At 35.6% G+C, this 17,525-nt stretch overlaps 1 protein-coding gene across 12 annotated transcripts in view; it reads left to right on the plus strand.

Annotated features, from left to right (window-relative positions):
• CDH18 (cadherin 18) overlaps positions 1 to 17,525 on the plus strand; it is a 522,886-nt gene that overhangs the window by 461,009 nt on the left and 44,352 nt on the right. For all 12 annotated transcript variants that reach the window (XM_048311338.1, XM_048311426.1, XM_048311373.1 and 9 more), the window contains 2 exons: positions 7,069 to 7,256; positions 10,331 to 10,584. In XM_048311338.1, the coding sequence (XP_048167295.1) occupies positions 7,069 to 7,256; positions 10,331 to 10,584 (442 nt within the window). The remainder of the gene's footprint in view (positions 1 to 7,068; positions 7,257 to 10,330; positions 10,585 to 17,525) is intronic.

Consider the following 17,525-nt stretch of genomic DNA (forward strand, 5'->3'; position numbering starts at 1 on the left):
AGGCACTGGCACAGGTTGCCCAGAGAAGCTTTAGATGTCCTATCCCTGGAAGTGTTCAAGGCCAGGTTGGATGGGGGTCTGGGCACCCTAGTGTAGTGAAAGGTATCCCTGCCCATGCTAGGGAAGCTAAAACCAGGATTGTCTTTAAGGTGCCTTCCAACCCAAGGCATTCTATGAGTCTATGATTCTACATGTTGATGAGTCTAGCAATGATCCAGTATCCAGGGAGTATTAGGAAGCATTTCATTCCAGAAATTATTCCACATTTAAAGGTTGCTTATTTTTTAAGATTTTTTTCATTATAATTAGACTAACATCTTTTTCAGATTTCTCACTTGTCACTTCCTATCTGTGTGACTATTACATTTTCACGTAAGAGTCGCACAATGTAATTCTAGTGCTAAAAAGTATTTTGCTTCTCACATATTCTTAAAGGTTGATATATGTTGAATTAACTGAGATTTTAAAGTGTGTGCTCAGGTTTCAAAGTCAGTGATCAGGTTTTGAAGTGGATGACCAGTGAGTGACACTTCCTTTGTGAGTACAGTTGGTGTTCAGTATACTGATTTTCTGCCTTTACAGAGAATTATCACAAGGCCCCTGACCTTTTTTTTTCTTTGAAAGTGGCTAAAGTGTCACATCAGAAACTGAATGAGGGGCAGGTATAAAGCTTCTCTTTCTGTGAGTTTTCAGAAACTTCCTCCTGTGCAGGAGGAAGTTCAACAGAAACTATGCAGCCAGAAGCAAAGGTAAGGGGGAAAAGCTGCTATTGCATGTTTGTATTACCTGGTGAAGATGTTAGTTTTAAATGTTAGAGAAGTATGTTGGAGCTTGATTCTCTAGAAGTATTTAGAATTACCTGCTTAGCAAGGCTACTGCACATGGACAACAAGCTGTTTTAGAGAGTGGTAAAAGAGACAAACCTTCCTGATCTGAGTGATTTTCTAAAATTTCTTTTGTACTGTATCTTCGTAATGTGCTAGAATCAATCATTCATCTATGGGATGCCTTGGACATATGAGAAACACATTACTTGAGAGATTTATGTTCATTAGATTAAAAAAAGAGTTAAAACATGAAATAAAAGTGTATGTACCTTTGGGTGTATGCTTCCATAGTCTGGAAAATGTTATCTAAAGTGATTTGTTTGCCTTTTTCCTTTTTTTTTTTTTTTTTTGAGAAGGATGGTATGTTCTAATATTTGCACAATATTTGAAGTTAAAGCTACCAAATTGTTTCACTGAAATATGACATGAGTTATTTAATGGCATTTGATTACATAGGAAATCTCGTGATGTTCTGTTTCCTAAGTAGAATAAGCGTGATTTCCGTAATCAGTTTTTACTGTAAAACTTAATTAACTAAATATAGTACTTTTCAAGAGTATTAGATATCTTTTCTTAAAATTCTCCTTCAATGAGAATTCATGACAATGAAATTTGGTGATAGAATTGTTTATGGAATTCAAATCTTACAGCGAAGTTTAATGGGGTAAAAATATATTTATGTCAAAGTCTGATTAAATATTTGTAATAAATATGTGGTCTACAAACTGAGTTTTAGCTCCAGCTATGTGCATCAAATTTACTCATAACATGGAGTCTTATTTCACTTTCTTGAGTATTGTCCATAAGGATTTTTGTGTACCAGATCCATTATTAATTATGTATATCAAAATAACTTTGAAACACTCTAGACAGAAAAAAACATGCAGGTTTTTTGGTTTGTTTGTTTGTTTTTCGATGGGTTTTTGAATGAGACCATAATGGTTTTGGGAATTAGGCAATGTTGTTTGGTTTTTTTTGTCTGAGTGGAGAATTGGGAGCAGGACCACTCCATTTTGAGGCGTGTTCTTTGGAAAGCCTTAATCTTCATGTCCTTTATGAAGCTAAACCCCAATGTGATCACAATCCTAGCTGTGCTAGTGCCAGGGAAAAGCAAATGAACAAACAAACAACAAAACAAACACAGTGCAAATGGAGTTTAACCCTTTTACAGGTGTTGCTATTGCTCTCTGCTTTACCCAAGCTGCCTGAGGTAGCCATGGTCCCCCTTTAAATGGCGTAAAATATGGGGAACACAGCACAGACTCTAGAGACTGCTACAGATCATGCCCAACAATTAAATTCCTCATTAGTGATTATTATGGAGTGCTTATGTTGCTTTACCCATGCCATTTGCATAGAAAATATGTGTTTGGGGCTTCAATACCTGCAGGAAAGTACTCAGTCTGAAAATCCAGGAAAGCCAGTTTTCTTTATGTTTCTTCCATTCATAGATATGAGTGGCATAAACATCACACTTTTTGCAAGAAGCCAGAGTACTTTTGCTCTCCAAGGTCGAAAGTTCAGTATTCTGGGGTCAGAAAGTTTTCAAGAACTTCTAGTTACTGTCTCTAAAGGCAAAGAGTCATGGAAAATAAACTCATCACTGATTAAAATTGTAACCATAATCATAACTCCTGTTTTACACTGAGATGTAAAAAGCAGGGACATGATGTACAAGTCTTGTTTCAGCCAAAGGAGCCTATTGTATCAAAAAAAGAATGTTTGTGGGTTTTTTTCTAAACTGACTCAAGATTGTTATGTTCTTCACACTTTCAAGGCAAGCAAAATTTTGAAGGATTTGAGTTTTGAAAGCTTTTTTATTGTCATATTTGCAAATAAGAAGTAACTTCACTTATAATTCAGATATGTTTAGAAAGTGCAATAGCATTGAGGTTTTTGGCAGGGAAGAAGAATAAGCCAAACATACCTCTTAAAAATTTCTTAGTTGAGTTTTATGAAAGAGATGTTGGCATCAAAAAGAATATTCAAATCAAAAATAGTAGCTATAAAATTGACTGAACTCCTGCAACCATAAAAGTTGCTGTATTCTTAATGATGATGGATTAAAATTGGATTGATTATATTAAAAATAAGCATAGTAAAGGAACATGTGACATATGTCCAAGACATACTGTGACAAATAGGCTTCTAAAAAGACTTCAGTCTCAAAAGAGAAATCCAGAATTATCTATTACATGTAATGAAAATAAGCAGCTCTATGAATGAAGAATATCTTTCTCAAAGAAAACCACCAAAGAAGATTGAGCATAGTCCACAGTGGAAGCTCCACTTGTTTTACCAAAGATGGCAGGCAGTAAAACATGAGACATACCTTCATAAATGGCAGGATCATAGGTTCATGTGGGACTTGAAAAAGTAATCTGACCCAAAGCCCTGCTTAAAGCAGGTTCAGTTAGATCAAGTTGCTAAGAGTCTCATCTTGCAGAGCCTTGAAAGGTCCTTTTCAGGTCCCTTTCTGCAAAACTGCTTTACAACTGGCTGGCCCCAGCATGTACTGATGAATGGCACTATTCCTCCCCTGGTGCCATCATTGAATGTCATGAGGTTTGTGTTAGAGCATTTCTCCAGCATGTCCAGGTCCCTTTGAGCAGCAGCCCTGCCCTCCAGCGTACTAAACGTTTTTTCCCCAAGTTGGTGTTCAGTATTGTCTCTTCTCTCTTCCACTGTTAAATAAGATAGTGTCTACTGTTCAAGAAGACATCATAACCTATAAGTAAGTCAAAATTATCAACGGAATAGAATAGATTAATAAATACAATCTTTTTAATATTATGCTTATTGATTTTCATTAAGTACAGTTATACTTCTTTTTTGAGAGGTTTAGACAGAAGTTAGTTTTCTGAGAGTAAGACACAGCACTGAAGGTTGCCTGGAGGCTAATTGAAATGAAAGTATTTTGCGCTAAAGAGAAATAAATTGTTTCTGTACTATAATGACAGATAAGCCATAAAGTTTATTGAAAGATGAAGATCATATGCATGAATTTGGAAAATGTTTCAATTAGCACAGATTAAAGTCCTGCAAGGTGGTATCCTATACAGTACATTATCTGTAAAAAAATATTAATTTTTTCATATCATGAGCAAAGTGAATGCATCTGAGAGAATGTGATAAAAGTTGATAACTGAATCAACCAAGATTCTCGATCTGTAAGAAACAGGCCAGCTTCTCTAGAAAAAATTAGACCATCCCCAAAAGATTTCTGCTTCACAACAGAAGTCTGCAGTGCAGGAAGCATAGGAGCAAACTGTTCAACATGGGCAGATTTGGTGGAAAAGTTTTGCTATAGACTGATGGTGCCTGATCCTCAGGGCTCCTATGTTCCCAGTCAATTGTTTTAGAGGGTTGAGACAGACTCATAGTTTGCAATACAGCATTGTAAATTTGCAGTATACACTTTCCATATTTTACAGTGTCCTATTAAACTTTCTTTATTCAATGCCCAAGGAAACATTCATAGAATCAAAATCACAGATTATGCTGAGTTTAAAGGGACCCAATGGAGAACACCCAAGGAGTCACAGCATGTACCTGCGAGCATTGTCTGAATCCATCTTGGACTCAGACAGGATCGGTGCTGTGACCTCTTCCCTGAGGAGTCTGTTCCAGTGCCCAATTGAGCCTTTAGTCAGTTCCTCTTACTAGCAATAAAGTTTCCAACAATTTAGCATTTAACATTTCCAGTTTCCACCAGTAGCTTAAATAAATGTCTATAATATATTTTACCTAACCTTCATGTTGCTGAATTTTATTTTCTTGTGTGTTTGATTTTTTTAGATAATGTTCTTTTGTATTTATCTATTTGACTCATGTCTCTATGAGATATTGTCAGGCTCTCTCTATGGAGCAGTGGTTAAATACTTGTTGGGAGACATTTCTGACCTTATAATCTAAGAGTTTTTATTTTTTCAACAGTTTTCTTTTCATTCTATCTGCTTTTTTTAAACATTTCTGTTCTACAGAAACTGACATAATTAATGAGTCATTTCAAATATTTGTTTTGCTTGAAGATTTAGTATTTAGGAGTCTTTGAAGCTGGTATCAGTAAAACAATTTTCTGAAACAGATGGCTAACACTTGGGGTGTGATTATAAAGCAGAGTGTAGTGTCATGTAGATAGATATATTTGAACAAGCTCAACTATTTGGAAGTTTCCAATTAGTTCACCCTATCATATGAGTTTATATACATCCAGCTCCTGAAGTAGCTTGATTATATAACATGATCTTAATGGCCTTAATCTTTTCTCTTTTGGAAGAGCAAAAATGTCAAAACCCCCCATATTTTGCATTTATTTTAACAATAAGTAAATTTCAAAATTAATTTCATCCCATTAATATAATTTTATGTATGAAATAAAGCAACCAGCATTGCTTAAGTGTCAGTTGACAGCATCTGTAAGCAAAAAACATTGCAGGGCATTTATTTGGAAATTTGTGTAGGTGGCTTTTACATGCATAAAAAGGATTGCATCAAAGTATTAACTATGAATTTTAATTGAATTAAGTAATTGTCCTGTTACATCGGTGTTGGTATTTTATCTTTTACATGATAATTTTTTCCTCTTGCTCTGCTGGAAATTTCTTATTTTCCTTAAGATTTCCAAAATGAATAATAACTTATTTTTCATTTTCATAGGAAACCTCTCTTTCCCTCTAGACAAACAAAGCTAAGTGCACTTGTCCATCCTTATCACACCACTAGTTGTTTAGTAGTACTATGTGTTAGTAATAAAAAATTAATTCAAAACTACAAAAATGTTTTGGAACTGTTATGCAAGAAATTTAAAAGATTTATAATGAAATCTTCTGTTTTCTAGCAGGTGTCTATAAAGGTAGCTATATTTTAGTCATGATATCTACTCCCTTTTCAATTGCAGCTTCTGTAGGTTGATAATTTCTTCATCCAACCAGTACGCGGTTTCAGCCACAATTCAGGTTCAATTTCTGGATTCAATTTAAATGTTGCCTTTCTCTTGCTACATGCTTACCAAGGGCTCTTCTGCAGTCAGGCTACCTGGATTAAACCCAACAAACCATAACAACATCTTAGCTTTCATATGTCCACTCTCAAACCTGCTGATCCACCATCCTGCCACTCAGTTTTGCACTATTGCACTCACTGTCACAGAATGCCTTCAAGGAACATAAACTTGGTAAAGTTTCAGAAGATGTGTAATAACAGAAGTTGTTTTGCTCTCTTTTCTGTGTTGGTAGTTGGACAGTGATGTAAACTCTGCAGACTGTTAGGGAGGCATTTGAATTGGGGTTGTTTAGGTGGAAAATGGGGATGTTGTTGATACGTGCACACCCTCTATTGGATGTGAATTATTCTTTTCAGTTCTGGTAGATTTCAGCATCCCTGCTGTGTTACAATGGTAGCATTACTGGAGAAAACTCTGGTTTTTTGGCCTAGTTTCATATGCAGATTGAGATTTATGTAATGAAATTGTGTCTGTTTGCCACTTTTATTTCCTTGTGGCACCTTCTTGTCCACCAGAAAACTTTGTAGCTTTTAGGAGCTATCATAAAAAATCATAGAGACAGTTAAGAAAATTATCTTTTACAAAAATATGTCACTTACTAATTATTAACCTAACAGGTTACAAAAACACTGAAAGGAGGTCATAGCTGTAAAGGAAGATTTTTCTGGGCACAAATGTGTAATAATTCATTGTACTCATTATGTTAGTTTCCGTTTACTGTGGATGGCAGTTAATTTTTTTTTTGCAAAGGGTAAAATATTAAGATTTATTAACTTTTTCCTTTAGAAAAAAATTATGTGTTGAAAATGTTGATGCAATGTTGCAAAAATGATTGGATTTTGGAAAAAAAGGTAACAGATTTTTCAATTCAAAAGTACTCACTTGACCATGCAATTAATTGTAAGTTGGTAAAATATATATATTTTGGTTATGGAGAATATAAACTTGTAAAAATACTGGTATGAAGTAATTTCTGTGTTATGTGATGTACAGCAATAGCTGTGAAAACTAAAATCCTACATTAGGTAATTTGGATTTTGAATAGGGAATGAAGGCATCCCAAGTAAAATACAATTCAGTTTTGAATTCTTTCAGGGATCTAAATAAATTCATAGGTTTATTTGTCACTTTTATATATGAAATACTCTTCCATTTACTCAGACATCTATCAAGCAGATAACTAGAAAATGACTAGAAAATGTCCAAGCTATTATGTTGGGCTTTTTCCCCCCTCAGAACACTATCAACTCTATGTTCCTGAGTCAGCTCAAGTTGGATCAGCAGTTGGCAAAATCAAAGCAAATGATGCAGACACTGGTTCAAATGCAGACATGAAGTACACAATTATAAATGGAGATGGCTCTGGGGTATTCTCCATATCTACTGACAAAGAAACAAGGGAAGGAATTCTCTCGCTGAAGAAGGTAAGCCATAGAAGATGTAAAATTTGGGTGAAAATTCTACTTTTGTTCCCAGACTACTTGAATCTTGACACAGAAAGTTTATCTCTGGCAATGAATGTGTAATTCAGTTAGCACAGACTGTTATTCTTTGATTGACTTTCCAGCTGGTATCTAAATCATCCAGTATTGTGCTAAAGACTTAAAATGTTACTGGTCAAACTATCACAGAGTTATCATTTATATGAATTACTTATACTTGCCCCAGTCAGTTGAGAGTTCTCATGTAGGTTTGTTGATATTGAATCTTGTAGATATCAATTATATATACCCATAGACCCTAAAAATTAAAAGTGAGTGTATATTCAAAATTGCTTATATGTATTCTGGTCTTGATTAATGGTTAGAGGAATGAAATCCTGAGAAAATGTGAAAAAGGAGAATAAATAAAAACTATCATAGAGCATGTAATTTTTTTTTTTTTTTGCTTCTGAATAGATATATATGTATTTAAGATATTAAAAGTAGTTTCTAACTCAATGAAATATTATTTTTATAATTCATAAGGATTTTAAAAGATCTCTTCCAATATCTTAAAAAGCTTTAACTCAGTGTCTTTTGTAATGGTTATGTAATACCCACCTTTTTCAACCAGATAAAAGTAAACTGTCTTTTCTGTACCGCTGAATTATTTTCTGATAGCCTTGTTGTAGCTAAACCATAATCTGTTATTTCTTCTTCAATATGAGCATTGTACTCTCACCATGGCTGCTGTTCATTAACTACAACATTTATGCATATTCAAAACATGAAGTAGAAAGGAAGAATTTGCAACATAATGAAATACACAATATCTGTTAAATCACATTTCTTACTGGTTTTGACAGACAAAGTAGCTTTAAAAATTTTTTCACTATGATTTAGAATATGACAAAAGCATATGTTGCCTGTTCTTGTACATAAATATGACAATGATTTAAGTCATTTTTACATCAGGACAAGAAGAGGTACATTTTGCTTAGGTAATGTTATATTCCAGTTGAGCAGAAATTCGGCACTTAAAGTTACATAAGTTTGTGTGAAATACCTCCATTATTTCCTAAGATAATGTATCCTTTTGTACAGTATAACAAAAAAGGCTTCTTGGTTTTTTTTTTGTTTGTTTTTCTCCCTTTTTTACTCAGATCTTGTATACAGTTTAGCAAGTATATTATATTCTGTGTACTGTGATTGTTTTTAATTTAGATTGGGTTTCAAGCTGAATTTTTTGATAGCCCACTCAAAACAGATAATCTAAACCAAGGACAAAATTGTTCTTAAGTTTTGTGTATCAGATGCCAGTGCCTTCTATAAATGTAGAATAAAATTATTTGTCCTCTAATACTTCTCTAGAAGCATTTACAGTAGAAAAAGTCATAAATAAATATATTATTTTGTCTAATTATCTGAAATCCTCATCAAGATATTAAAACCTCACTTATGTGAGATTCTGATGCAAAAATAATTTTTTTCAGTGCCTCAATTTAGTCTTTTCAACAGGTATGCAAAGGCTCTGAGTGTTAGACAGAATCTCTTCTTGTCTCATTCTGGGCTGACCCGAAATATCCAGTACTTTCATTATCTTTCCTCTTAACAAACCTGTGGAGCCATTCTTCAGTCTCAAAGATACTTTATTGTCTGATAAAATAGCTACATAAAAGAAAGAGTTTGTGTTACCACAGGACTTTGTGTCATTCCACATATGTTTTCTGAGTGATATTAACTTTCCTGTAGAAATTAATCCAGTCATTGTCAGTATAAACTCAGTTTTCCAAAAGACATCAAAGTTACAAGTTGCAGTCCTATTTTAAACCTGTTTACTCTTAGAATATACATGCTGCAGAGAAATGAAAATCACTATTCAATATTTCACTGCTCATTAAAAAAAAAACATAAATCAATGAACATCTGAGTTAGAATTTATTAAATTTATATTTCTTTGTGAATTAATTTAATTGAGTAGCATACTTAGCTCTCTTTTTATATACAGTAATAGATTTACCAAGCTATGGTACATTTCCATGCCTTTAAAATGTTTTATTTTTACATTCAGGAAAGGGAAGCAGAGAATGTAAGGTCCCAAAAGTCTTATACTGTTAGAGAATGAATTAATTGTCCTTAAGTACACAGAGGAGAAATCAAAAAATACATAAAGCATATATAAATTCTGACCAATTTTTCTTATATATCATCAGTTTAATTTATTGTAGATTTTATGTTCAAAACACACACTGACAGTGATGAATCATATATTGAGTTCCTCATATGTCTTGCCTATCGTACTACCTTTCCACCCTTTGAGGTGACAGGAGATGCCAGTTTAAACTTGGATGAAGAGTTTTTGTTAGACAGGCTGTCAGATCAACACAGAATGATACTGGTATCCGTGAAATTCCGCCATGTCATAATGTCAATAAAAATTTTGATTCTAAAAACCAAAAATCCATGCATATGCAACTTCTTTTAATGATATGACTGTGTTTTGAGACTGTTTGAAATGGACTACATCTGCAGCCTTTCCCTCATTCACTAGAAGGGTGATCTGGATGACTAGACATAAAAGTCCGTGTCTCTTACAGTAAATGAGAAGTTGTTTTTTTTCACTTGAGGATTTAAGAGATGCCAAAAAGAATTTTAATATCCCTGTTGCTGTCTATAAAACTTTTTTATTAAAAATGTGAAGTTAATTTAATTTAGGATATATCAGTCTCTACCTTTTTCAGGATTTAGGATTTATTGATTAAAACCAAAAGGTGAAAAAACCCAGACAGTTTACGTTATCATGAAAGCAGAATCTGAGGCTCATTCTAAACCTTGGGTTATTTTCAAAACTGGTACCTTTTCCAATACTCTGTTGTAGAGAAAAACTGAGTCCATCCTGCTTCATGTATATCCATCTACATACAAGGTGTGGCAGTGACTGCCAGAATATCAAAAATACCATCCCTTTCCTGTAACATGAAGAATGTTTAAGTTAAATGGAAAAGATGCTGTTAAGTTGCTACCAGGATAAACTGGAGAACAGAATGGCTCTGAGAATTTTTTTTTTCTGCCAACAGCCACTCAACTACGAAAAAAAGAAATCATATACACTTAATATAGAAGGAGCAAATACTCACCTTGATTTTCGCTTTTCACACCTGGGACCATTCAAAGATGTAACTATGCTGAAGATCATCGTTGGCGATGTGGACGAACCTCCGCTCTTCACTATGCCTTCCTATGTCATGGAAGTTTATGAAAATGCAAAGATTGGGACGCCTGTTGGCACAGTAACAGCACATGATCCTGATGCTGCAAACAGTTTAGTGAGGTATAGTAAATCCAAATTATATGGATTAATTTTTCAAACATGAGATTGGATTTCACAAGCTTAAAGTTTAATGAGATCTGGAATGTATGAAGAGTATTTATTTTACTACATAAAAGGAACATAGGTCAAAAGAGTGTCATGATCAGTCTGTATGGGTTAGATTTAGTGACATAACCTTCAGTCTTTCTTTGGTTTGTGCTATAATTATGTATGTAAAATTCCCATCACTGGTCTGAGCAAAGGTCTGATCTGCCAGCGGTATCCTGCCAGTAGTTGTGAATCTGTTAAGGATTATAGCACCATTTTTCCCTGTCTGTCAGTATTGCGCTGGCCCTCTGCACACTTGCTGCATTGTAGTTGTCCCAGGTGTTTGTGCAAGACAGCAACAGCTTTAGATATATCTTTCTTTTTGAGACAAGCAGGATCATTTTTGAAAAAGTTTGGTTCAGGATGAACCCAATATTTCATAACATGCTTCAGCTTTAGTGGAGTATCAAAAAAATCAAATAGTTGTAATAATGAATTTTGTGGAACAATACATGAACTTTATGTGTCAAAGGTAGTAGTAGATTTTAAAAGTTTCCAAAAAAATATACACGAAAACATTTTTGATGCTATTCCTTTTTATGACATAATGGTACAACGTTTGTAGAAATTTTATTATTATATCCTTGGAAAGCAATTTTTTCTTAAGATAATTGGGCTTATTTAGTCTCCTGACTGGGTTGAAATCTGCTGGGTATGTGTAATAGTCTTGGTAAGATTAAACAATTTTTTCAGAACAATGAAAATATCAGGGTTTTATGGTTCTTTTGTGCTAATAGTCTAAGATTCAAAATGTTTTGTGTCAGAGAATCAATATATGCAATTTCTTAGTGCAAGTTATTGCCTTTGAAAAGTTTCCATTATGGTATTTGTGCCTAAATTATAACATAAATAATAAAATTTTGCTAAAAATAACTGCCAAATGCTGATAGCTTTACTACTATAATTCTGAAGCTACTAACACAGTCAGACTGATTACCATCATGGAAGTTTGGAGTAGGAAGGGGAAGTGCAGATTTGATTAGTTGGTCCATAATTCAACTGTCTGTTGCCCATGACAGTTTTGTCTAGAAAGTGATAACTCTGGCAAAAGGGAAGCAGCAGCATTTTGTACAAAGGCTAGGAAGGCCAGAAGTAGATTTTCTGGGAGAAACAGGCAGTAATTTGGAAATAGAGGGATCAGAAGAAAAAATATTTCCAGATATTAAGCTTTTTGGATTTGTCCTGTTCTTTTCCAAACCTGAATTGAGGACAGAATATTATCTATCTATATTATTCACATGATTGAGGGAAAAAAGTGTCCTTACTTTTGTCTATCCTGTTTTCCCCTCCATTGACATATATTTTTGAGTTGTTCCTTCCATCTCTCTGTCTCAATGGGGAAAAATATATAGCATAATATAACATACCAAACCATGAAGATCTGAAGGGAGCCAGCTCTCAGTTACATGTTGGTGGGGTTTGGCAAGGGCAGTGTCAGCTCAGATATCCTTGGCATTATATTGTGCCCAGGTCCACCCTCTAGCCAGGCTTTTTCCGTCTTGGTGGAACTGACAGTAAATGTCATTTGTGAGGGTGTGGGCTTTTTATCAAGATGCTGATTCTGGCCTGAGCTAACACATTGCTGCGTGAGACTCTAGACAGGCACCAGGCTGGGTTGGTGCGCCCTCAAGTTTTCCTTGACCTTCCTCCTGCGGGAGCAGAAAGGTTGGTCTGAGAATGAACAGCTTTAATCCCCTTTCCCTTACCCCAGCTTCACACAGAAACACTGATGTGATGCAGAAGGGCTTTGTATTGTTTTGAGATCTGTCTACAGCTTGGGAAACTATGGGTTGGAAGAGGTGTGACCTGAGAAGCAGGACAGACTGTATGGGCTGAGCTGCTGCTCCACTTGGAAGCAGGGTCTTGCCCCACACTCCACTCACAGCAATGAGCAAAGGAGCGGCTCAGAGGCAGCTGTATTTCTCAGAAGCATCCATACAGGGCGCTTATGGCCTTCTGTGCTGCTTTGCAGGAAATGTCTCCACTGTTTGTCTGAAATCCTGGTGAGTCTGAAAGATAGTCTGAGGGTAATGAGATCACATCTCTTCTTTGTTTCCCCACAATTCCTAGTTCATTGAAAATGAAAATGTAACCAGGAAGATTCAATGTAACTTTCTTAGAAAGCAGAGATCACAATCTCCAGGGAAGATAGGTACAGACAGGACTTGCCCTGCTGATCTCTGTGCTGCAGGGGAGTTACAGAATAGCACTTCTTATCCAAATGGCTCAGATACATCTCCAAATACTGTGAGGCTACAGGACAAGATACAGAGCAGCGATTTGCTTATTAGTCTTTCCTAATCCACTTGTGCATCCTTTCCACTTTATGAGGACACTCGCTGATGTGTATGAGATTGATGAAGCATTTAGGCCCACATAGTTGAAACCATATCACTTTGCTGTTCAGCTGCTGAAAGAGATACAGTGCTGTGATTTGTTCACTGTCCAATTAAGTAACAGTTTATTTTGATGGCAGGAACAATTCTTGTATACAGAATAATCGTTGGAAGTGTAGTTAAGGTAATTAACAGTGCTGAAATCTTTTTCAGAAGTTACTTGAATTGAACACAAAAATAAATAGTAACAGCTATTGCTCTCAGTAGAGGGAGACAAAATGGGTTTTGTCCTTATTTCCTCACTGCGATTTCATCACAGTGATTTCATCTTGTTCCTGAGCTGAGCAGTCTTCAGAGGGCACTGACTTTTTGCCAGTGCTTGTACTAGTGTTTTAATCTTTAAACCCCTGCAAAGCAACCTCTGTAATAACTAATGTAGCTAATAGCAGTGGGGTCTTTTTATTCAGTACTTACCTGATTGGCAGTTTGGACTGTTCTAAGGGATTTTTCTTATTAAGCTGATGGATATTTTTTTTTTCTTTGAATAGATAGAAATGTATTTTCAGAGAAAATTTTTTGAGTTCTCTGTTTTAGAATAAGATTATTATTCTAATGAAATATGAAAAGCAAGATATAACAGGAAGCATAAGAAAGAAATATATTATGATGCCTTTTCCTGGTCTTAAAATCAAGAGTCAAACATGGTTAGACGGGAAAAAGGGATTTTACCTTGGTATTTATTTTAAGGATCCTTAGGTGCACACGTCCAGGTCATATGCATCGAGATGCACCCCACTGATAATATGCCCCAAAAGATCTGGTATAACATTATAGGTTTTACTAATTAGCATATCTATCAAAGATTCCCCAGTGAGAGGCTCAAGTGAGCCCCCCTTCCAAAGGAACCTTCCCCTGGATGGTTCTATCTTGGTTTACAGAATGTGTTCTGGAGAGGACCTTGGGGTCTGGGGCACACTGATCCCTAGCTACAAAGCTTCTAAAATGTTTAGTCTCTTATCTGAACAAACAAGTCCAAGAATGTAGGGGAAAAGCACTAAGAATACAGAAGTTGTAAAAAAGGTATAACAGGGGTATGAAAGAAAAGGCAAAAAATCGTCATGGCATCAATTACAACTTCATCATGTATTAATTTTAAATATAAAGAGTTTCTGAAGAGTTTGAAAATCACTTAGAAATTTACTTTAAGAATTGTTTTCTAAATCAACAGAAACCACCCTTATTTGTAATTCATTCACAGGTATTACTGCCTTGTTGGACCATTTATGAGAAACTAATCCCCTTTCATTGCTTTGTGTCAAGTATTCTGCTTCCATACTCATATTTTTTGTTGCTTGAAAAGGACAGGGTTAAGTCACATCTCATAATAATATCTGATGTGCAAGGGGGGTCTTGAAAGGTCTCTTCCCACACAATATGGAAGAAAGGATGACTATTAAATGCTCTAATTACAATTTTTTCTTAGTCTATGATTCATTTTAAATCTCTCTATATCTACTTAGAAATTATATTTTTTTTCCTGAAATCATACACAGAAGACTTTCATGGAGATTAGGGGTGAAAACAGCTTTTATTTAATTGGCAAGGCACTTATGTGCATTGAGAGCAGCCCTCGGCTGTTAGTGCTGCCTCAGGGCTGCAGCAGCACCTCTTAAAACCCTGACATCTTCCTGTAGGTGGTGATTCTTGGGTGGTAAGTCCACCAAGCTGCAGCACATACTCCAGATGATCCTTGGAGCTTTCCAACTGCATCTGGTCCGTTTCCAGTGGAATGCTTTTCAGAAACAATGCTGCAGCTGTTTCTCAAGCCACCTCCAAGTCAGTGATTCAGAAAAGAGCAAAGACTTAGTTTTAAGATCATGACACTTCTGTAACTCTGATGTAATAGTGAATGTAGTTCCATGGAATAGACCACTTCCCCCAGAATAACTTCCCAGTTTGATCATGTACTATGAAGGTCTGAAAGCCTTTATTAACATTATACTCTTGAAACAGTAGTGTTTGAGAAATAAGACATCCACTTGTAGAAATACTGTAACATCAGATCACTCCTCTGGGTGCTGCTTTGTCATTCAGCAAAACAGAAGGTAAACCACTGTTTTGAGCGCAAGTGATAGGACCTCTTCCCCCTCTAGTCATTTTTTTACACCCAGTTATTATGTTTAACATAGGTTGTTTGCATTCCTCAGAGGAATTGTTCTTTTGCTGGTATCTAACAGAAAACTTCTGGAGAACAGGGTAGGGGCCCTGATCAGGACTCTGCTTGTGACAGTAGTGTCAAATAATTAGAAAGATAAGTATCTTACCTTTTCAGAAGGTCTACAAGTGCTTGCTTATAAACAACTTTGTATTTTTTTGGTCCTTGGAAGATTGATTTGTTATATTAATACGTTGGAGTTCAAGTAAATTTTTTGTTGGACCTTAATCAGGCTGTAACATAACTTACTATAATGTATTTTAGTCACAAGGATTGATCAGCTATAGGAAACAGAAGTCAGAAAAAACACGTTTTGTTTTTGGTTTGGGTTTGATTTTTTTTTTAATTTTGTGTTAAAAGTTAATTTTAAAATCTTTTAAATTAATTTTTTCCTAGAAATTGACTGTTAATTTTGCACTAAGATGGTGAAGAATAAAAGTACAACCTCAGCTCTGATCCTGGCTTCTCACTTTTCTAATGGTCCAATGGTGTTGCCTTAAAATGGATGATATATCATAATGGTTATAATACAGGTATATACTAATGAGTAAAAAACTTAATTTTCAACACCAAACCTTGTACATCAAAGCTCTAATAAATAGAGTTCCCTTGTCCTACTTTGATTTAAATTGAAAAACTTCTCTTTCCTTCTTTCAGAAAGAATACTGAAAAATTAATGAATTACAAATGCATATGATTGAAACAATTAATGTGGTGTAGGAATTTTTTCTTCAATTCCTGCATTAGGTAGAGAAACTTATTTTAACTTTTGCTGCATTGATTGTAAAAGATAGTCCTCTTTTAGAGTCATCTGAAGGTAAATACTTTCTGTCATCAACCTTTAGAAAGTAATCTTAATTTTCAGTAAATGGTATTTTAAGGGGCATGCTCATATGTAGATGAAAGAACATACCCAGTAAGTTTTATGTATTCCTATTATTATTTCTCAAAGTCTTAAATACATAAAGTACTGTGAAAAATTCAGGTTTTAGACTTTTTTTCTGATGTAGTTTAAATTTGCTACAGGTTGAATAAAACCTCAACTTGTGATTCAGACTGAAGAGAGGTACAAGACAACAGCATGAGAGGATCAAAGGGAGGGGCTGAAAATTAGAATTATATTTTTAACTTTTTTTTTTCCTGTTCTCTGAGATCAGTTCAGTTTCTATGCCACTCATTCGTACTGTCAGCAGGGAGAAGGGATAAGACTGATCCCCTGCAGGAGTCCTTTCACCTAGTTATATTCATTTGTCTTGCTTGCCCTTTGAATGTTAGATAAGAGGAATAAAATCAGTTTGTTTCCTGCTATCCTATGCACAGTCAGCATGGCTTCACTAAGGGCGAGTCCTGCCTGACCAGTCTAGTGGCCTTGATGGAGAGACTGTATCAGTGGACAAGGGAAGGGTTACAGATGTCATTTATCTGGACTTCCATAAAGCCTTTGACACAGTCCCCCACAACATCATTTTCACTAAACTGGGAAGAGATGGATTGGATGAGTGGACTGTTGGACTGGAGTGACCTGATTGCAGCTTTCCAGTACCTGAAGGGAGCCTACAAGAAAGATGGAGACGGATTATTTTCAAGAGCATGTAGTGACAGGACAAGAGGGAATGGCTTCAGACTGAAAGAGAGTTGGTTTAGCTTAAATGTTAGCAAAAAGTTCTCTACTGTGAGGGTGGTAAGACACTGAAAAAGGTTTCCCAGAGAAGTTGTGGATGACACATAACCTGGAAATGTTTAAGGCTTGGTTGGATGGAGCTCTGAGCAATCTGGTCTAGTGGAAGGTCTGACTACCCATGTCAGGGAGTTTGGAACTGGATGATATCTAAGGTCCCTTAAAATCCTGGCTATGATTAAATGAGTCTATAACTCTTTGTTGGCTGTACATAGGGCAGCTTGCTGAGATCAGTGCCATCATGTAGAGCGACTCATATGCCCGTGGAGGAACATGTGAGATGTTCCAGATTCGGCTAGCCCTGTGGTTGTGGAGGCAAAGGCAGACATCTGTCTTCCTCAAAGGAGACCTCAAAGCACAACACTACCAAAATCCTCCAGTATTCTCTCTAAGACTGTCAGTAAATTGAGACAGAAAAAGAACACCCTATTTTGAATGGCTGGAGAGAGATGGGAATTTTTCTTCAATTTCTTCTCTAATTCTCCATCTGACTTCACAGGCAGAAAGTATTTTAAAAACTTTCTTTATGGTGTTGAGGTTGGAGGTCTGTTGCTGTTTTGCCCCCTGAGATGTCAAATTAGTTTTGATTCTTGTCAGACTATGTGTCCTATGTCTCCCAGTAACA

The sequence above is a fragment of the Corvus hawaiiensis genome, chromosome 1 (assembly GCF_020740725.1).
Source record: "Corvus hawaiiensis isolate bCorHaw1 chromosome 1, bCorHaw1.pri.cur, whole genome shotgun sequence".
Taxonomy (NCBI): domain Eukaryota; kingdom Metazoa; phylum Chordata; class Aves; order Passeriformes; family Corvidae; genus Corvus; species Corvus hawaiiensis.